Genomic DNA, 21,450 nt, shown 5'->3' with positions numbered 1-21,450 from the left:
TATATTGCATAGTTTTCAAGTATACAGATTTTCTTGTTATCTTTGTTGATTTCTACCTTGAATCCACTGTACTCAGAGAATACATACGGTTTCCATACTTTCAAATGTTTGAGGTTTGTTTTACAGCCCGATATAGGTCCATCTTGGTACTTGTTCTGTGGGCACTTGAAAAGGACACGAATTGTGCTGGTATTAGTTGGTGTGCTCCACAAATGTCAGTTAGAGCCCATGGGTTGAAGACACTGTGAAGATGACTATCCTTGGTGATTTTCTGCATACTTTTTCTATCAACTGTTGAGTGAAGATATTGAAGTCTTCAATTATCATTAAAATTGTGCTCCTCTTTTCAATTATATCATTATTTGCTTCACATATTTTGCATTTCTGCTGTCTTGTGAATACATTTTTATTTTTAGGTTTGCTATGTCTGCTTGATGGACTGGACATATCATTTTTTTTTTGGTACCGGGGATCAAACTCGGGTCCTTGCGCTTGCACAGCAGGCAGTGAAACCACTGACGTAAATCGCCGGCCCTGGACATATCATCATTATGTATGATCCTCTTTGACTCTGGTAATTTTCTTTGCTCTGTAGTCGATGTATCTGGTATCCATATAGCCACTCTTGCTTCCTTTGGATCAATGCTTACATTATATATCTCTCTGTCTTTTTTTCTATTTGCCTATATTATTATATTTGAAATGAATTTTCAGGCGGCAATATAGAGTTGGAGCATTTTAACCCACTCCGGTGATTTTTTTACTGGTGTATGTAAACTTCACTGGGACAGGCAGGAGGACGTGGAGAGGTGGAAGCCCAGGCTCCAGGGGGCCTCCACTGAAGCAGCTGGAGACAGAACACAATGAGTTAACACCCAGGAGAGAGCAAAAGTCCCAGCTCTCTACTCAGCCTGTGACGAAGCTCTGGAGGAGGATAGGGAACTACAGACATGTGAAAGTGGAAGTTTATACTCTCCACTTGGCCTTTGCCAGTCTTTTCCTGTGATGTTTGGCTGGAGTAGTGTTGGTTTGTTTTTGTTGTTTTTGTTTTTTAAGAGTTTCTGTCTTGGTAGACTGAATCTTTCCTAGTCCTTTGGCTAAAGAGAGTACTTTTGTTGGGACTTTTTATAAATTTCTGTGTCTGTTGGCATTCCTGTATTGCCAGCTTATTGAAATTCCACTTCTTGGAAATGTGCGATTAAAAAACAAAAACAGGAAACTTACAACTATCTCATTCCTTAGGCACCAAGGTTCCTACCCAATCTGCCTGATTCCATCTGTCTTTCAGAGTGCTCTTCTGCCTATATATGGAATATTCTTGGTTTTCAGTTACAAGCAGAGGGCAGAATAAGGAAGAGTACACCTAGTTCTTTCCAGAATCAGAAATTATTGATCATCTTTTAAAATCTTTTCTGACAATATTTATCTTTGAATTGGTGTGCTTATGTAAGTTATATGCAGTATAATTATTGGTACATCGAGATTTAATTCTGTCATAGTATTTCTTTTATGTTTGTTTTATTTGTTTCCACTCCATTATTTGTCATTTCGCCTTTCTGGTTGTTTGAACAATTTCTAGTATTACATTTTAACTTACCTATTGTGATTTTTACAATATCTGTGTATTTTTTATTGTTTGCTCTAGGGATTACACGCTATATTTTTTACATTTACTTAAAATGAGTACTTGACCACATCAATTAAAATGAAACCTTACCTTCAGATAGGCTCGTTTACTCTCCCCTCGTTACACTGTACTCATTTTATACATTATATTTATCTACCCTGGAAACATCAACGAATGTTGCAACCTTTTATTTCAATCATCAAACTTATTTTAAATAACTTGGGAGAAAAGGAATCACGTATTGTGGGAGTCTGCAAACTTTTCCTACAAAGGGTCAGATAATAAATATTTTAGGCTGTGTGGGCCACACAGTGTCTGCCACAACATTCACCTCTGCCATTATGGAATGAAAACAGCCAAAGTGATACAGAAACAAAAAAGAATACAGCTGGGTTTTCAGTAAAAGTGTATTTATTAAAAATAGGCAGTGACCTGAGCTCACTCCTGGTTCATTATGTTTACCCAGATCTTTATCATTTCTTTTCTTCTTCCTTCCTTCCTGAAACCCTACATTTCCCTCATATCAATTCACCTGTATCTGAAGAATTCTCTTAAAAATTATTTGTCTATCTACCAGCAACATGTTTTCTTAATTTTTCTTCATTTGAAAATATCTTTGTTCTCCCTTCCATTTCTGCTGCATGGAGAGCTGAGTCGGCAGTATTTTCCTTCAGCTCTCTGTAGTCCCTTCCACGGTTAGGATGAGAAACCCATCATCATTCCTCTATAAATAATACCTCATTTTCCTCTGACTACTTCCAAAATTTCCTCCATCTTCTGATTTTAGCATTTAATCGTGTGTGTTTTGATATAAATTTTTCTTTTCTTCTTTGGGATTCCCTGAGCTTCCTGAATCTGTAGGTTTGTGTCTTTTAAAATATTCCATTATTATTTATTTAAACATTTCTTTGCCATTTCACTATATCTCCTCTCCTTTGAGATACTGGTGACAATTCTTAATTTCTGAGGATTTTCTCACAATTCCTTGAGGCTCTGACCATTTTAAAAAATATTTATTCTCTCTTTCTCTTAGATCAGATGCCAAGTTCACTAACTCTTCCGTCATCTCTAGTTTCCTATGCAGCCCATCCAGTGAAATCTGTGTTAGTTTCATTCTATTTTTCAGTTCTAAAATTTCCATTTTTTACTTCTTTACATCTTGTATTTTCTAAGTTTCTACCTTTTCATTTGTTTCAAGAATATTTGTCCTTGCTTCCTGGACAGTTTTTACAATTGCTCTAAATCTTTGTCAGATAATTCCAACATCTATGTCATGTCAGTGTTCCTGTCTGTTCATTCTCTTTCCTCACATGAACTGAGATTTCCCTGGCAACACAAAGCTATTTTGGGTTGCACCTGAGACATTTTGAATATTGTGACACAAGATGCTGATTCTTACGTAAATCCTAAAAAAATACTGATGTTTCTGTTTTATCAGATAATCGATCCAGTATGGTTTTGGCTCCAGGTTCTGACCAGTCTCCTGTGGTTTACGGTTTCAATGTAGGTTCTGCTTTCAAAGACTTTGAAGGATTATTTGGTTCTGTTCTATCTTTATTCTACCCAGTTACCAGTCTGGGGCCTGGGCAGGGATCTATACAACAGTTTAATTCTCAAAGTCCTTGGTATTCTGTTTGTGCTCATATGTTCAATTCACAGGTAAGTCCAAGAACCACACTTTATGGGGCTGCTTGCCAGAGTAATCACTTCTCTACGATCCCCTGGATACTATCAAAGTCTCTGAGGCTCCTCTCTTTTAGTCCTATGTGGCCAGAATGCTGAGACCTTGTGTACCCAACTCTGCTGTGCCCTTTCTGGAACTGTATCTGTGTCCAAGGTCAAATGGCAAAAGAATCAAGGGGGAAAAAGCAAGGGAATTCCCCTCCCACACACTCTTAGAACCCAAAACACCTCTGCTTAGAAAGGTTCCCCTCTATTCTGGTGTCTGTGAGACCTGATGGCCATCACTGTTGGTTCCACCAACATGCAACTGATTTTATTATAGACAGCTAAGTCAGGTAAAAATATTACAGGCAGTCAGATAGGGCTGGGCCCTTGAGAGAGTCAGGACAAAGGTAAAACACATTACAACCCTGGCTGGAGACACATCCGTTGGAGACCAGGCCTCAAGACAAGGACCAATGACCAGGCCTACATACTTCCTCAAAAGACAAACACTGGACCTAATGAAGTCTAGATGGACATCAGCCATCCCAGTGGGTGACCAAGACCTCAGGACCCATCATTTTCTAAAAAAAGTCTTTGTTACTTCCATATAAATTTGTTACCTGACTTGTTTCCCCATTGTATCATTGTTACCTAAGTGACTGTACTGGTACCTTCTTTGGTTAATCATAGCTGTAACCCACATTGTACCCATGTGGGTTTTGCTCCATAAAACTTCCCTGTAAAGTGTGTTCCCTGGCTACCATTCAGGTCCCCTCCTGCCTTTCAGGAGCTGTCCTCTCAATAAATATTTTCCTACTCTTAACATCTGTTGCTCCTAGAATTCATTCTTCGATTTTAGAGAACACAGACTCAGCATATCAGACCTCTAACAGATTGGGAGGTATAATATTTTCATATTTCATCTCCTGTCTCAATTGAAGGCGTCAGAGAACAAAGAAAAACAAAAAGAAAATGGAGGCCATCTCCCATTCTCCCTGAGCATTAAGAGCTCCCTTTCCCACCAGAATTGGATAGCTCTTCCTGGAGCTTTCTCTGCCGGCAGGCAGTACCCATTTCTAGGGGTACAAACTGATTTGAATCAGAGCCAAGAGATACAGGAGGCAAAAAAATACATCTCTGGTTCAATGGTACTTTGAAGTGTAGTCTTTCCCACTTTATTTATGATAACACTTTTCAGAGTACTCAAATACCTTCTCCATTTGTTATGCACAAGTTTTATACCTGCATTTAGCAGGAGACAGTGTGAATGTGGTTATGCCATTTTACCTAAAACCAGAAGTTGTGATCTATTTCTTACCAACAGGGTGCACCAGTGCCACAGACTTTTAGATGGCAACCAAAGTTGAATTTCTGGAATGAACTCAATTTTGTTACATTGTATTTTTTATATTATACATTTGCATCTAAAGCATTATTTGCCAAGTTTTTAGGATTTTGGTATTTACATTAATAAGTGAAATTTGTTTGTCTTTTACATTCTTGTAATGTTCCTTTCCTATTGTTTTTAATCAAAATAATTCTAGCTCCATTAAGATGGCAAATGGTCCTTATTTTATGTATGATTTAAACTCTAACAATATCTATAGATGAAATATAGAATATCTGAGTTTAGTAATTTTGTTATATGCAGAATAAATACATATCAATATAAATAAAATACAGAATTAAGAAATGAACGAGTTTGCCAGATATAAGGTCTATGCATGATACCCAACTATACACCACAGGAAAATGGTGAGCAAATAAAATTGTAAATTGCCAAATAATATGAATGATATATCAATAAATGTAACATATGCAATTCAGCCATGCAAATAAACTGAACAACATTATCAAAACAAATGAAAGAAGAACTTTAAGATGGAAAGACATACGGTGTTCATGAGTTAAGGACTTGTAATTATTTCAGTTCTAATTAGTCTATATACTTTGCACCTAGTCAAAATACCAGCTGTATTTTTGCAGAAATTAATAGTTTTATTCAAAAGCTACATGGGAATGTAGAGAAAAGCCAGACAATCATAAAGAAAAAGAACAAGAAAAGGAGACACATTCAATACCAAGTAGCAAGACTATAATAATACTTTATAATAATATAATCAAATTAGGATGAGTTACATTGGGCTACAAATCAGTTGAAAATAATAGAGAGCTCTGAAAGAGAAACACACATGTATGAACACTTTGTATATTAACAGAGGTGGCACTGCAGAACTGAGATCTTTTCAGTGCTTGGCTGACTGAGTCCATTTTGTGTTACTGTAACAAAAGATCACAGGCTGTGTAATATGCAAAGAAAATAGATCATTTTTTTATAGTTTTGGATGCTGAGAGGTCCAGTATCAAAGTGCAGGCATCTGGCAAGGACATTCCTGCTTCGTCATCCTACATGGAAGGCAGAAGGGCAAGAAAGCATGCATGTGGGAGAGAGCCAAGGGAGGGCCTGATTGGCTTTTATAATGAATCCCCTTTCTTAAAAATGAATGCACTCCCACAATGATAACATTAATCCATGCATGAAAGCAGAGCTCTCCTGACCTAATCACCTCTTCAAGCTCTTACTTCTCAACACTGTTGATTGGGAATTAAGTTTCCAACACATGACTTTGGGGAACATATTCAAACCACGGAAAGGGTACTGTGTTGATGTGATACTCATGAGAAAATAAATCAAACAGCTTCATGATTTTGGAGTCAGGAAAAGATCCCTAAATGTGATACCAAAATACTAACGTCAGAAAAGAAAATAATATTATTACAATTAAGACACTGTATTCTTCAAAATTACATTCTTTACAATTAAGAGAATAAAATGCAATCCACAGAGTTGAATATGTGTGTGTGTGTGTGTGTGTGTGTGTGTGTGTGTGTAGATCTATGGCTATATCCAATAAAGAGCTTGTGTCCAGGGTGCCTATGGGCAGACACACACACAATCCAAAAAAATCACTTAACAAATATATGGGAATTTTGCTCGATTTCATCAAGAATCAGATTAAAACCACAATGAGATATGACAATGCACATACCAAAATGGCTGAGATTAAAAGCCTTGACAATATCAACTATTGATAATGCTGTAAACCCAAAGTAATTCTCTCGCACTACTGCTGTGTACACTGGTACATTGGCATTACCATTTGGAAAACTTTGGCATTACCTGAGCATGGATCTTACTCTATGACTCAGCAATTCCACCTTTACATTTACACCCAAAATAAACTCAAACCCACCTGCACCAAATGACAAGTGAAATAATGCTTGTGGCACTACAATTCATATTATTCAAAGCCTGGAAACAAAATATCTATCAATGGTAAAAGTATAAATAAATGTTGGTGCTTACTTACAATTGACTACTACACAGCAATAAAAATAAAGAAACTACTACTGCATACAACACAGATGACTATCATACATATCATGTTGGGCATAAGACACTCAAAACAAAAGACTGTCCACTGGATAATTCCATGGACATAATGTTAAATGAAGCAAACAGAACTAAGTGCTAGAAATCAGATAACTAATTTGGGAAGGAGAGCAGGAGAAATGACTCAGAGTGCACATCACTCTCCTGGGAGTGGCTCCTGGGATGTGGACAGTGTTTTACTTCTTTTGACCGGTTGGGGTGACACAGGAGTTCATTTTGTGGACACTCACCCACTCGCCTGTTTGTTTTCCTCACTTCACTGTTTGGTGTTATACTTACCAAAGTAATTCTGAAACTAAATAGATCAGAGAACTTGAAAATAGCTTACAGATTTTGTTGATGGGTTGCCAGAGAAAAGAAGAGGTACATAAAGTGCATGAGATTTAGTGCAACCTTCAGACCTTCCTTTTCCTTCTTGGAGCAAAATTAATAGATGAGGAAATAGTTACAATTCGGCCCCAACCCTGAGAAACAGACTATTTGCTAAAGGCAACGCACTGAGATAAGAACTGGAGCCAGAAATTTAAAAATGGGAATTGTGAAAAAGCAGAAGTAGAAGGTTCAAAGTAAATAATGGGCTGTCTGCGGGGAGAAAAAAATATTCTTTACTAAGTCCACTATATGAATGCTGGAGATTGTTCTCAGGGAGAACTTGAAGAAAGAAAAGATTGAACAAAAGGGTGTTAAGAAGAGCGGAAAGACACAGCAGGGAGGTGGAGAAGTGAAATGGAATGATCAGAAGGAGCAAGAAAGGAGAGAAAAGAATGGAGAGAAGAAGAAAAAACTAGAGGAAGGGAAAAAATGGAAGAAAGAAACAGTTAAATGATCCATATTGGGGACCTGGGATGATTTAGGCATTTCATCCATATTAATATCATTTAAACTTCACATCAACCCTCTTAACGTGAGGAAACTGCAGCTGAGAGTTTGTTTTATTCAAGGGAATACACTTTTAAACATCACCTCTAGCTGCATGTAACTCTAAAGCCTGTGCTCTAGGAAATTGCTCAATTCCAACAGGGAGCATTTCCTTGTAGGAAGTAATTACCTGTGTTACCATGGGTCCTGAAAAGGAATACCCCAGAGGCGCCCTTTGTCCTAACAAGCAGACAATGGTTTTGAAAATCTTCTGAAACACTAACTCTATACATCTATTGCATGATATAAGGTCTGTTATAGGGAAAATTTATGGATACCACTGTCATCCTCTAATTCTGCCTTGGTATTAAAGGGCATTTTAGAAGAAACTAGTGTCTATTTTCTGGAGGGAAACTAGTAGAATACTAGGAGTTCTGTTTAGGTTGACAATGCTTTATCAGAAAAATGGGCATAAGATACTATATGGTGTAGTTTATAGTATTTGCCAACTGGCAGGAATACCAAAGATATGGGGTGGTACAGGAAATTCCAAGGGAAAACTTAAAGTCATGAGGTTACCTGGATTTCTTCAGGCCAACCAGAGGAGAACAATGAATGACTAAAAAGGAAGAAAGACTCTTCTCTCAAAGAAAATCATCTCATTTTGAACAAATTATGTGAAAAAATAATGGAATTTGTCTCCGCATATAGCCCAATTTGGGGGTTACTACAGAGTAATTGCAAAAAAGTATTATTCATCAATACTTTCACTTAAGTTGGAAGTTACTTAGCACTTCTGAGTCAAAAGAAAGTGAAGGTATGGAAGAAGAGAGGTTAAAGGAAGAATTCACGTGTACTGATGACAAGGTGGAGACATGCCAGATATTGCTAGGGCACTTCATACAGCACATTTTGGGATATTCTTTATAGTCCCCCAAAAAGGCATAAAAATTAAACCAAGCTTCCCCCAAAAAAGGCATAAAAATTAAACCAAGCTGTCTCCAAGGAATAATTAGAAGTGAAAATCGATGAGGGGAAAATAGCTCATATTCTCCTCATTGATTTCCTGTGCACAGTGAGTCAAACTTGACTGTGGGTTGGAAATCAGTTTGGCTACTTCTTATTTCTTTTTCAGCAGTTGGGTTCTCCTGTCAGTGCCTTTCATGCTGGAGTCTTTCTTTGCTCTAATCACAGCTGTCAGCTATCGAATGAGTTTGACATCCTGACTCCAGAAACGAGGGAATTCACACCCCATGCATATGCAGTCAGCGCCTTCATTAAGGCTGATTGACATAACAGACATGGTGCACTGCCACTGATTTTTATGAGAAAAACAAATGGCTATGTGTACATTAAAGTGGGAATCTCCTTGATCAGAAACACTCAAAGCCCAAGAATCAGACTTTCAGACAATTAGGCCACTATCATTTTGCAATAATAAAAATATAGGTCTTTACAGTAATAGTGGCCAGTAATAGTAAGTCTCCTCTTCACCCTCAGCAAAAACTGAAACAGAACTAGAGCTTCTCAGAGTGCTCCTGTATCTAAATTAGTATCATAAAAAATGACAGAATCCAAGCTTAAATAGATCTAGTCCAAAACCACCAAACGCAGAGCTTTCCCAACAACAGCCTTTCTGGCTTCCAGCTGACACTCCTAGCAATAAGCACTTCTTGTTTGGTGTGAGACTGCTTTCTGAAGATGGAAGCACAAACTGAATCCATACCATAAAGAGGTCACTATAGCATGGTCCTGATGGAGATCCATTCCCACCTTATAACTGCATTTAATCATCAGTGTTTGTCCTCTTCAAACCCCAGGAATTCATAACACGACTCCAGCCACAAAATTTCCTTGCTGCACTTCCTCTGGCAGTTGGTCTCTTCCTACCAGTATACAAGACTATTATCAATGCCCTTCAAAAGGTCAAATGTCTCCTGGTAAGTGGCCAACTCCCCAGCCGAGTTCAGAGGGGTAAGGGATGTTACAGACAACCAGGTGGGAGCTGGGAGCACAGGACGTGCGATGGCGCTTGCTCTATTAGCTTTAGGGTAGGGAGATATAAATGAAAATATATGAATGAATATATATATATATATAGTCATAGTCTAGATATATATTGTCTCTATATAGTCTATATATAGATAGATAGATATTGTCTCTATATAGTCAATAGATATATAGATATATATTGTCAATTATAGATATAGATATATTATATCTATATAGACTGTCGTGCTCCACGCTGTCAATATAAACACTGCGGAGGAAGGGGTGGATCAGCGCTGCACAGGGCAGACCTAAGGCACGTGTTACAAGGCAGCTGAGTCTGTCACCAAGTACCTACAGCAGCCCAACCCCGCAGTCACATGGACCCATACCTGTCATTGGCCCCAACACGTATCACCCGTGGACACTACAGCTCCACTGGTTACATTTGGTCTGTTTCCCCAGCAGAGCCTAGTGCGGGACAGGCGGTCATGAAACAGTTCCTGAGTGGCACTTACATCCAATGCGTGCTTAAAGGACTTAGAGAACTGACACTCCGGCCGCAGCCAGGCCTACGCTCCTCTGCCCTCCTCAGCACCATTGCTCTTCAGGTCCGGAGAAAGCCTAGGTGCCGCCTTCGCTAACTTTCGCCTACGGCGGCCCGAAGGCATCAGACGCGAAGTCAGGGCGGAAGAGCTGACCCCTGGGACTACTGCCCGGTCGTGAGTGCGCAGGTGCAAACCTACGTTTCCGGAGCCCACTTCCTCCCTTGTCTCCTAGCAACGGTTGGAAGCGTTGTTGACAGCCCTGGAGGCACAGGCGCCGGACTGAGCCCAGAGTCTTGCTGGCCACGCGATGGTAAATTCATGGTCTCCATCATTAACCCCGCTGCCAAGGGCACCTACCGGCGGGGGCCTTTGCTTCCTGGCTCCCTGACCGGGGCCGCAGATGGTGGCTCCAGAGGCTTCTTGGAGGGGCGAGAGGGAGACCCTGGAAAGGGGGAAGAAGATGCTTAGATGGGGGGAAGCTGTCTTGGGGGGTGGTTCTTCGGAAAAGGGGAGAGAGAGATTGAGGAGATGAGAAATCCTGGGAGCCAGGATTGTTTGTGAAGGGCAGGAGCGAGATGAAGAAGAGAAAAATGCTGAGGAGTGAGGAAGAAATGAAACAGGGAAAACAAGGCGGGGGGCGGCGGGGGACGGAGACCCTGAGAGAGAAGAAAATCAAGAGAAAGGGAGGAGAGAAAAGGAAGAGAGATTAATTATCCTTTCCCTCCACAAAACTACTGGGAGGAGTGGGAAATGAAGAAAAGTTAATCAGGACGATGACTATAAAGAGCTGTGGACATTGTCTTAAAGATGATCAGAAAGGTAATACAGGGGTGATGCCCTGTACAAGTATTGGGATTTAATGCAGTGTTCCAAGGTGAAATGGCAAACACTCATCAAGACACAAGACAGCCCAGATGTGCCAAATAACAGTGATCATATCGTGAGAAAGTTCTTCCTTGCAATTTATTTTCATGATAAACAATTTCTTCTTAAATTGCATTTATTTAAGCTTTTGGCAATGAGATTAAAGAACATGTGAGACAAATAATATAGTGTTTAAAATGGCAAAAATTGTGAATCTAGTATAGCAATGCCTGAAATTGAGAAAATATCTGTTATAGTGGTAGAAAAAGTGCTCATACCCACATATCCACATTAAATGCAAAAAAACACTATCTTTGACTAAAGTAACAATGTTTACCAACGTGATGTGAGGGACAGAGTAGAATGTAACAATCCCTCATCAATAGACTGCAGAATACTCTTTAAATTCAGAATAACCAGTGATTGTTCAGATGTGAAAAATATAGGTGTGATGGAGAAATATGGTGAATATTTAAAATTTTTTACTACAGTAAAAGTACATTATCATTAATCCCTCTCAAAATACTCCCCCTCACTTCAAACACACTTAAAGTCCTCTTTTGTGAGAGTCTTTAGTTGCACTATCATGGCTGCCCCAATGTTCTAAATCAATTTAAAACTTTCACCTTTCATGGCCATTTTGACTTTGGGGAAGAGCCAGAGTCACACGGTGGTAGATCAGGACACCATAATGGTTTTATGAGCCTGCTTTTGTACTGGATGACACTGCACAGAAGCAAGCTGACTTGTGGAACTGCTTGAGAAAATGACAAGAATGATTAGATAAGTGTGTCAACGCAAGGGGATGAAATTTGAGGGGAATTAATGGGAATATGTCTGTTTGTGTAATAAAATTTTTAAATTTGACAATTCACTTTATACTTTGATCAGCTTTTGCATGTTTAGAAAAGATTATTCTTGATTTTGGAATCACTAGAAAGAAAGAAAACTTCGCACAATAGACTTTATGCAAAAAATTAGTTTAAAACTCAGTCACAGGATTGTGACATAATCATTCATGGTTTGATATTCACCTTGCACCAAGACTCAAGCTATGGTTACCAAGAGAACCTTGGACTCCTGGAATATGTTGTTTTTATACAATACACTTCTGTAAACTCAAATCATCTGAATTAGGTACCACTAATGAAAATATGATTTTTCATTAAAAGCCACTTATAGAGAAAGGGAAACTGTAATATATAAAAGGGTTTTTTGTGTGAATACAGAAAGATCAACAAGTAAAAGATGACCCAGGGCAGATTTCTATGCAATGGGAAAAGCACTTTTCTAACAAAAGTACTTTCCTTGTGAGGCAATATGGTCTCTGTCTCTAAAAGGCAGCAGCAGGCCAAGAGATTTGTCAGAGTTGTATGCAGGGGGGGATCTTATGTAGGTTTTTATGTGGGACTTGGTAATTTCCAAGTTGGTTATTAAAATCTAAGATTATAGCATCCAGGACCTTCTACAAATCTTGGATGATAGCATGTGGTATCTTTTAAAATTCTGGGGTTATAGCACCCAGTACCTTTTAAAAATCTGGGATTATAATACCGAGTACTTTAACCTTCAGTTAAGGAGATTGGGGGAAAAACTATCATTTTGAAGATCAATCTCCTTAGGATTGGTGTCACCACAAAGACCCTTTGGATAAATTGTCTCTCTGATCTCGTCCAGACAGAGGTGGAGGAAACCCTGAAGAGGATCCAGAGCCATAAAGGAGTTATTGGAACCATGGTTGTAAATGCAGAAGGTAAATATGTCACAGTCTGCCTTCTTGACACACAGAAGTCAACCAGGAATTTGTTTATTGTATCAAGACTTGAAACAAACATCTTACAATTTGAAATCAAGACCGTATTTTGTAAATTTAGTCATAGTAGTTATATATCAAACATCTTTGATGTATATGCCAAGCACTCTGCTAAAAGCTATGGCTGTAAATATTAGCCAGACATGTCTAAAAATGTCTATATATTCCTAAGAAACACATAGATTATGTACTTTTTAAGGCTTTGGTATTTCTCTTTCATCATTTCAGAAGTCCCAATAAAGCTATCATGTTTACGATAGAGAGAGTATCATTTCTGGCCATTTGTTTTTGTTCTAACATCATAAAAGATGCAAAGTTTCAGTCTTCATTTTAAGTGACATTGTTCCTTTGCCACAATTCAAAAAAGTCATTGAGAATTCATGTTAATGTTATTTATATTATAGTCTTTGTGAATATAGTATAAAAAGGGCCAATGCATTTCCAACTATGAAATCTCTACACAGTCCTCTTTAGGAATCCACATAGTGCTTCCTCGGGCAGTTTCCCCATGCTCAGCCATGGCAGTGACCTCGTAGAGGTGCCTGCTGGTTTCATTACTAATTCAGGCCTTTGTAAGGCAAGCAGTACCAGAAATTCCAGACCACTGGTTGAAACAAGAGTAGCTATTTCACATAATTCCTGGTGCAACTGTAGACCTGGCATATTACCAGCTCAGGGCCTGGCAAAATCCATCAATAAATCCTTATTGTGCAACCAGCAGCTGAAACTCTGTTTAAACTCTGAATTTTAATTCCTTACCATTAAGAATGGAAAAGAACATATTGTGCTGTACCAGTGGTTGTGAAGATTAAATGAAATCATTGTCAAGTACCCCCAAATAGTTAATTCAGTTTAATTAACTTAATAAAATCATAATTAAATGAATTACAGAATGTGGACATTTTAAGTAACTTTTTACAAATAAAACATTAATTTTTTTTTATAAAATAAAAAATAACTCAAAGCTGAATATGTAGAGTGAGTATGACTATAATAAATTCATTCGGTTTGAATAATCAAAGGGAAGAGAGGATCTCCATCATCCTTACAGGTAAGTCAAGAGCCGTGCTGAACGGGTCCAGGAAGTGATCCAGGCCCCATGGGTTCATCTGGTTATTATTTCCAAATGTTTGCATGTGCTTTGCCACATGCCCTCTGCATGATTTCACAGAGCTGCCTCATTAGTTTGGCTTTGGCTGCAGTGCTGTGTTTATTTCAACCAAGTCCCTCACACCTGGTGGCTTAAAACAACAGAAATGTATTGTCTCATTTTGGAGGCCAGAAGTTGTACTGAGGATATTATCAAGTCCCGGTCTTTTTAAGGGATCCACGGGAAGAGCTTTCCTAGCCCCTCCCCAGCTTCTGGCGGGTTTTGACTGGCCCTTTGTCCCGTGGCTTAGGGACACTCAACCCCACCCCATCCCTCCAAGGTCTGATGGAATCCTCTCCTGCATGTTCCACTTATGAGATCGGAGCCCACCCTATCTAGAATGGCTTCCTTTTGGCTAATCGTGTCTGCAAAGACTCTCTTTCCAAACCATATGGATGTGTTTAGGCTACACTTACTTTGGGAGGAACCCAGTAGAGCTGCATACCCCTGTGGCAGCCAGGCCAACTCATCTAATGTGCTTCATGGGGCAATGTTTTCATGAAGCACTTAACCCTGGTGATAGGCTTCAGATGTCTGAAAAGAAGTAGCCACACCCTTGATCTGTAAATCTGCTGCTAGGAGTTTATCCTAAGGAGTAAGGCAGAAAAGATTTATGTAAAAGAATACTAATCACTAAGGTACCCTATGTACTGATAATGAGTAAACAGCCAAATAAAATAAATCTATCTCAAGCACAGGGGAATTTTTAAACTCATCATGTAATATTTACTCGATGAGTGTGACTCTGTGGGAAATGTCGAAGAATATTTGAATGCTAGGGAACCACTCACTCCAGCAGTTTCTCACCATTTCTGTGGCCAGGTGCACATGTACATGTAAATAGGGGGAAACGTGAGGGTATGTTACAGTGAGTGATCTATTGAGTGATGGAATTAAAGGTGATTTTCACTTTATTTTCCTGAGGTTTCTCAAGATTTCTCTCATCTGAAGGCAACAAAATATTTTTAATACCCATTAACTCTTCCTTAACCTCTCCTGGGATAAGGTTGCATAAGGAGTTAGGGCACTTTTCAAGGCTTCTGGATACTCATTTTTTACCTGAAAGTTACATTAACCTTTTCCCAAAAAATATAAATGAGGGGCATATTTTTATGGTCAGATTATTAATATCAGAGTGTAAGACAAGGGTGTTTATTAATAGTATGTAGTGTAAGTGGTGTGACCAGAATGTAATGAAATGCTAAATTTCAACAGCCTACTCAATTTTAGATGAAAGTGCCATTCATTATAGTACAGCTTTCTGGATTTCAGAGGGCTCATGAAATTTAATATGGAAAATAATTAACTAAAATGGTGTTTGTATCTTCTTGTTCTCTACTAATGATTTTGGTTTACTAATTATAGGCAAATTACTTTAACATACCTCAGATTGTATTTGTGGTTAGGGAGGTCCAGTATATTTATTCATTGAGAGCTCCTCATATGCCATGTTAAATATTAGTGCTTTGGTTTCACTGTTGTGGAAACACAGGCTCATGACAATAAAGTAGACTTATCAATTTATCAATTCTGTGTGGTATAGGTAATGATTAGTGTAGCTCATTTGTTAACATTGGTTTCCTATTTCTAAAACCACTCATTGTTTATAATATTACAACACTGATCATTGCATTAGATACTGGTGAATATCTATTTCCCACATGGTCGTATCTGTCATATATTCTTATGTATATAAGCCAAATTTCTCTAGGCTCTTAATTTTAAAATTCTTGGCACTTCTGACAATCCACTATTTGAGTTACATTAGATTTTATCAGCCATCCAGCCAATGCCTTTTATTTTGAAATGCAATCTAGCAACAAACATGCAAATGTACAGTTGGAGAAGATAAACTGAAATAATAAGCACCAGCTTACTGGGATCATATATTTTACATTTGAAAGCAGTATCATAAATTTGGCGATATCAAACTTAAAAAGGCACCTATTCTTTGTTCTAGAAGCGCCACTTTAGAATTTATTGTACACATATATAGAAATGTGAAATGACATGCCTAAGATCATATTGTCTAGCCCCATTTATAAAAGTCAAGGACTGGGAACAGCCTAAATGCCTGTCAAGAGGACATATTAGTGCATTCCAAAATGCCTATCCAGCAGACTATTACAGTCATTAACATTAATGAATTACCGCCACATAGACTGAATCAAATAATTTCCTTAACTGAAGAAAGTTAAGGTACAAGAATAATGATAGCAATAAAGTAAAGATTATAAACACAAACACATTCTGGAATTGACCTAGAGGAATCCCTGGAGGAATACCTAGGATACTGTGTGTTAAAATTACACTTTATTAAGTTATTTTTAATTACCTCACAAGGTACACAGCAAAAGCTAACTAAATAACTCTTATTTGTCTTCAAGTGTCTATAATATATATGAAAAACTCCCACATGTTCCCATAATGTGCCTTATTATTCAGAAAGGCTAGCTGCTTTATTTATTGAAGTGGATCGTGAACGGACAGACTAAATAGGCCTGAACATCCGATTCATAATCCTGTCATCTACATTTTAAATAATTTATGCTGGCTGTATTTCTTGTGTTGACGCTGAGCAATGCAGACTTCATAGGTTGTCACTATTTAGGATGCAAAATAAGAATATTCATCAAAAGATACCCTCAAAGGTTGAGTCCTGGCAACATTTTGCCTCCTGCTTATTAAAGTTGTGCTTTGTGACCTTCCATCAGGTGTGAAAGACACCTTAGTCCCTTTCGGGAAAGACATGGCCAACAAATAATAACAAGAAATGAACAGTTTTACGTAATACCTCTTCTATTGACTAGGTTTCCCTGTAAGTACTGTACTTACACTCTTTAGTAAGACCTATTCTGGAGATCTGGTTATATTAAAAAGAAACTGGTCTTTTTCAGGGTAAAAATGGATTCTTTCCAACAGCCTCATGAAAAATTGATAAAACTTTCAGTGCGTAATACTCTTCTACTCTTGAAAGTGCTCTTTTTGTAATCATTTGTGGAGCTGCATTTTCTGAAGGAAAATAGAGAACCGTGTTAGATTCTTTCATTGAATGGCCTTAATTCACGTACCTAAGGAATTCAACAATAATCCCAATTTCACTCCATGTGTCCCTCTAAAGTAAAGGCACATTTGCAAATAAAACCCCTGGAATTCCTAACTGGCAGTCCTCAAAAATACTATGAAGGCTCTCCTTGTTTAGATATAATACAGTATATATATATAAACTGCCTGTCACAGCACCTGTTACATAATAGATACAGAGCACTGGCTGACCTGAATTAGCTGGATTGATTGGAGCTGAATTGAATTATACTTGCATATTTGTCTGGCTGGAAGCTTCCAGCTTAATTAATAGATTGTGTTTTATACTCACATAATAGAACAATGGAGCAATCAAGTAGCCAAGTTTTAATAATGTTTAAAGTGAAAAATGAGTGCAAATCAAGAAACACAGAGCAAAACTACATAATCTTTGTTATCATGTTTTTCTAACATAAAATGTAAGGTTTGCAAAATACTGTGTGAAGTATTAGGAAGAAATTTTGAAAAATCTCTTGATTACTCTCCAGCATAGGTAGTGATGCCTCTTTATGTTTCCAGTTTCAGGAAGGAAGACCTACAGTGTGCCTCATACAAAGCATTTCAAAGCAGACTGGCTGTAGATAGGATGCTTGGGGAAGGCAGTGTATAAAAAAATGCATTCACTTAGGGCTAAAATATCTGATGAACAGCTTCCAAATGATGTATGAACAAAACATTCATCACACCTTTATTTATAAAAATATAAAGACCAATTGCCCAAACGATGGGAGCTTGAATGTATTATGATATATCCACAAAATAGTTAAGTGTGTAAAGATTAAAATTAATGGTGATGACATTATCAACAAGATCAACTGTTTGCTAAAGGAAGAAAAAAGCAGCAGTCAATTTCATAAATATAGTTTGACTAGATTTATGCTTAAAAACCTATGTAGAGATGAAAAGATTGTAAGGATGTAAACTAAAATTGATACCAGTAATATCTGCTCTCACATTTTCTTCTTCTTTGCAGTTATCAGTGTTTATAATGTTCACATTACTTTTATAATCATAAAACAAATGTTAACCCAAAATCAAATTTCATAACAGGCATCCCTATCCGAACCACTCTGGACAACTCAACCACAGTTCAGTATGCAGGCCTTCTTCATCAGCTCACAATAAAAGCCAAGAGCACAATCCGTGATATCGATCCTCAGAACGACTTAACTTTCCTTAGGATCAGGTCAAAGAAACACGAAATCATGGTAGCTCCAGGTAACTTGGCATTTCATTTCATATTAAAAGCACCTTTCCTCTGTACTGGTTAAAAGCCTTGTTTCAAAGAGTAGGGAGTATGGGTTTTAATATATGATATTAAACATAACTTCCTTGGGTTACAAAACGAAGATGTTTGAATCTGAAGATTCCAACTTGAAAATTTTTTTGAAATTAGTGATCAACTCCACCTTTGAACAAACTGAATTTTTCCCACTTTGCATTTACTATTAGTTAACAAATAATGAAGGTGTAGTTCTCATTCTCAGTGAATTGGGCACACAGACTCCGGAGTGTGGCAGACACATGCCCTATCCATAGGATGAAGTGGGGAGAGTACCACGACCCCCTCTGTGTGGGTAAAGCATAGCCAGCGTGGCCTACAGGAGGACGGCAGCCACAACGCACATCCTTCCACAGAGGAAATAAGTTTGCAGAGTCACCAAACGACTGTGTCATACTCCTAAACCTAGCCTAGAACAAACTTCTCCATAACGCATCTATCAATTTAGGATTGCCTAAAAACTAAATGCAGCTTGGTAATGTCATTTGGAGATCATTTTTTAAAATGGCCCATGCCATTGGTCTGACACCATCCCCAGACCAATGAAATCAGACTCTGGGGCCAGCCTGGGATGGGTAGTTTTTAAATGCCCAGATGATTCTGATGAGCAGCGATCAGTTTCAAGTGATATTTGGAAGAGAAAAGTGGTATGCTCAATTACTAAATGGGATTTGTAGGGTGAATTAATTTTGTCCACTTCTCTCCATAGATAAAGAATATCTTCTGATTGTCATTCAGAACCCATGTGAATAGACCTGCTACAACCACGACTGCCCTCACGATGCTGAGCTGGAGACACTTTAATGATTCCTAGAATTATATCCCAATCTAACTTAGTCTTGGATGTTCTTTTCTATTTTCACATCTAAACTATTCCACATGTCTCTTTTGGTCCCTTTTGATTGCACTGTGAACTTGTACTTTTGCTAAATAATAAACAAATTTTGGTATGTATATCTCTTTTTTAGAGCTGAAGGATTCTAGAAACTGAGAGATACTAGTGAGAAGACAGCCTTCTATGTAATGGTTCTTTTAGTCTAGCAGTAGCTGCCCCCAAGGTTAGAAGTGTAACTTTGCCTAATTCCTGGACAGTCAGAAGTCAGAGCATAGTCCGAGGAGCCCAGTGTCATCTCCAACCCTTACCAAGTGGCTCTTACCGGTGCTTCTGTCATACCAGCCCGAGGGGACCAGAGATGGGCCCTGGGAAAGGCTGCACACATACAAGATAATGCCAGCGTGTTTTATTTTCACTAGGCATTTCAAACATTGAAAAAATAATGGAACAAATACAACGAATTTCCATGTACATTTAGATGTTAATTTAGATTTAGATATTAATTCGCCATTTAGATGTTCATAGTTTGCTATATTTGCTTTACTTACATCCTCCTTTTTAAAACTAAATGTTGTATTTTTAAATAACTGGAGATTCACACGACATTGTAAGTAACCACAGAGATCTTGTGTGCCCCTTACCCACTTCCTCCCATGACAGTACCTTCCAGGACCCCAATACAGTGTCACAACAGAAAACTGACACTGGTTCAGTCAACATACAAACCATGTCCATCCCTGCCAGGGTCTCTCAGTCGCCTTGTGTAGCACCCCATTCCCACCCCTGACCCTGGCAATCACTCAGCCATCCTCCATTCATATAATTTTGTCACATAGAGAATGTGGTTATCTAAATGAAACAATATAATACAGTAAGTAAGCATCTGAGATTGACTTTTTTTCACTCAACATAATTCTTTTGAGATTTGTTCAAGAATAAGGAATGAAGCATTGCAGATCCAGCTGCAGCCTGCTTCGCCTCCTCCTTGTGGCTCTGTCCTCCCCTCACAGAGGACTGTTGTCTGGAGTCCAGGCTCCTGGGCACCTTCACCTACATTCCTGCTGCTCTTCCACAGCAAGCCAAGGGTGGAGAATGCTGTAGATACGTTTATTACCTAAATACACCCTGCACACCGCATTGCATCCCTTGAGGCTGTCGTGGCCAACCCAAATGGACACTAGTCTAAGCAAGAGGAAGAGCTGAGGCAGATCCCTAGGGCTAAAAGGACTCGCTGTGCAAGTAAGGATGGGAGAAGAGACAGGTCCCAGGGGGAACTTACTCAAGACCTAGAGAAACTGTGGAGACTAACGACAGACAATCAGGCAACTGAGCAGATGCCTGAGGCCCATTGTGTAACCCAGTACCAGCAGGGCTGGGGTCTGCACACCCTCCCTTTGACAATACTCTCCAGGTACATGCAATGCAGCTCCAGACTCAGACTCATTCAAGAGTGGCCAGGAAAGAAGGTTGGAGAGTCATCGGTCCTGGATTCATCACATTCTGGCTCTGCCCTGTGTAAGCAGCTCCATCTGTAAAATGGGGTGATAAGGGAATCTAGCAGGGTCTGTGTGTGGAAATCAGCCAAGTGGCACAGATAAAGTGTCTGGCACAGAGTGAGAACTCAGCAAATATCAGCTTCTCTGCTGCTGCTCCAAAAAGGCCCTTACTTGGGTGATGACAAGTAGTGGCCTAAAACATATGTAAGTTCCAGTGACAGCCCTGGGGTGTCTCGTGTCACCAGCCCGGCATGGTTAAAACCAGGATTCTGGCTCTGTCTTCAGGGAGAAGAGCACAAAGGAAGAAATGAGCCTCAGCTGTAACAGGAGTGAGACCCTCATCCCACGGGTGAACCCAGCAGAAGGGACTGTTGGGCAGAGAACCTGCACTGCAGCACACGTCTGACTTGTGAGACGTGTCCCCACACTATCTTTTAAAAACTGCAAACCTACAGAAGATTAGAAAGCATAGCACAAGGAGCACTCATATAAGCTTCACACACATTCACCAACTGTTACTGTTTTATGACATTTGCCTCATCTCTCTGTGCATACATATTTCATATATAAATGTATTATTCACACACAGACCCTATAAAAGCTACAGATGCCATAATACTTTAAAACCTCAGCAGGTATTTCTCCAAAAATAAGGATATCCCCTCACATAACCACGGCATCAATTTCATACATAAGAAATTTAAATCAACATAACAATACCTTCTTATGTACAACCATATTCAAATTTCCACAGGAGTCCAAATAATGCCTTTAATAACCAC

General features: G+C 38.7%; 2 protein-coding genes across 7 annotated transcripts in view; one reads left to right on the top strand and one right to left on the bottom strand.

Moving 5' to 3' along the window:
• The window catches only part of LOC147830596 (uncharacterized), a 423,672-nt gene extending 413,413 nt beyond the window's left edge, over positions 1 to 10,259 (bottom strand). For 3 of the 5 annotated variants that reach the window (XR_015448407.1, XR_015448414.1, XR_015448404.1), the window contains exon 1: positions 10,115 to 10,257. The gene's annotated coding sequence lies outside the window, so the exon portion shown is untranslated. Of the gene's footprint in view, positions 1 to 9,988 lie in introns of all 5 variants that reach the window. The other 2 variants (XR_015448405.1, XM_087204035.1) reach the window with 2 other exon arrangements.
• Positions 10,260 to 10,308: 49 nt separating this feature from the next.
• Positions 10,309 to 19,287, top strand: Dynlrb2 (dynein light chain roadblock-type 2). Of its 2 annotated transcripts, XM_087204163.1 has the most exons (5): positions 10,381 to 10,454; positions 10,886 to 10,963; positions 12,686 to 12,761; positions 18,106 to 18,273; positions 19,047 to 19,287. In XM_087204163.1, exons 2-5 carry the CDS (start codon positions 10,952 to 10,954, stop codon positions 19,088 to 19,090), a joined length of 300 nt encoding a protein of 99 aa, XP_087060289.1. In that variant the 5' UTR covers positions 10,381 to 10,454; positions 10,886 to 10,951; the 3' UTR covers positions 19,091 to 19,287. The 2 variants fall into 2 exon arrangements, with proteins under 2 accessions (XP_004842867.1, XP_087060289.1); XM_004842810.3 differs by lacking the exon at positions 10,886 to 10,963 and having other exon boundaries at positions 10,309 to 10,454.
• Positions 19,288 to 21,450: the final 2,163 nt, after the last annotated feature.

This window comes from Heterocephalus glaber, unplaced genomic scaffold (genome assembly GCF_053883595.1).
Source record: "Heterocephalus glaber isolate CG9 unplaced genomic scaffold, H.glaber_assembly_v1.0 deba00000071, whole genome shotgun sequence".
Taxonomy (NCBI): Eukaryota; Metazoa; Chordata; class Mammalia; order Rodentia; family Bathyergidae; genus Heterocephalus; species Heterocephalus glaber.
This window is presented reverse-complemented; position numbering and strand designations above follow the sequence as displayed.

Bases quoted from the DNA above. Each gene is read 5' to 3' on its own strand.
- Dynlrb2 (XM_087204163.1), top strand. The intron at 12,762-18,105 runs GTAAATATGTCA...ATTTCATAACAG, and splicing joins CATGGTTGTAAATGCAGAAG to GCATCCCTATCCGAACCACT. The intron at 18,274-19,046 runs GTAACTTGGCAT...TTCTCTCCATAG, and splicing joins CGAAATCATGGTAGCTCCAG to ATAAAGAATATCTTCTGATT.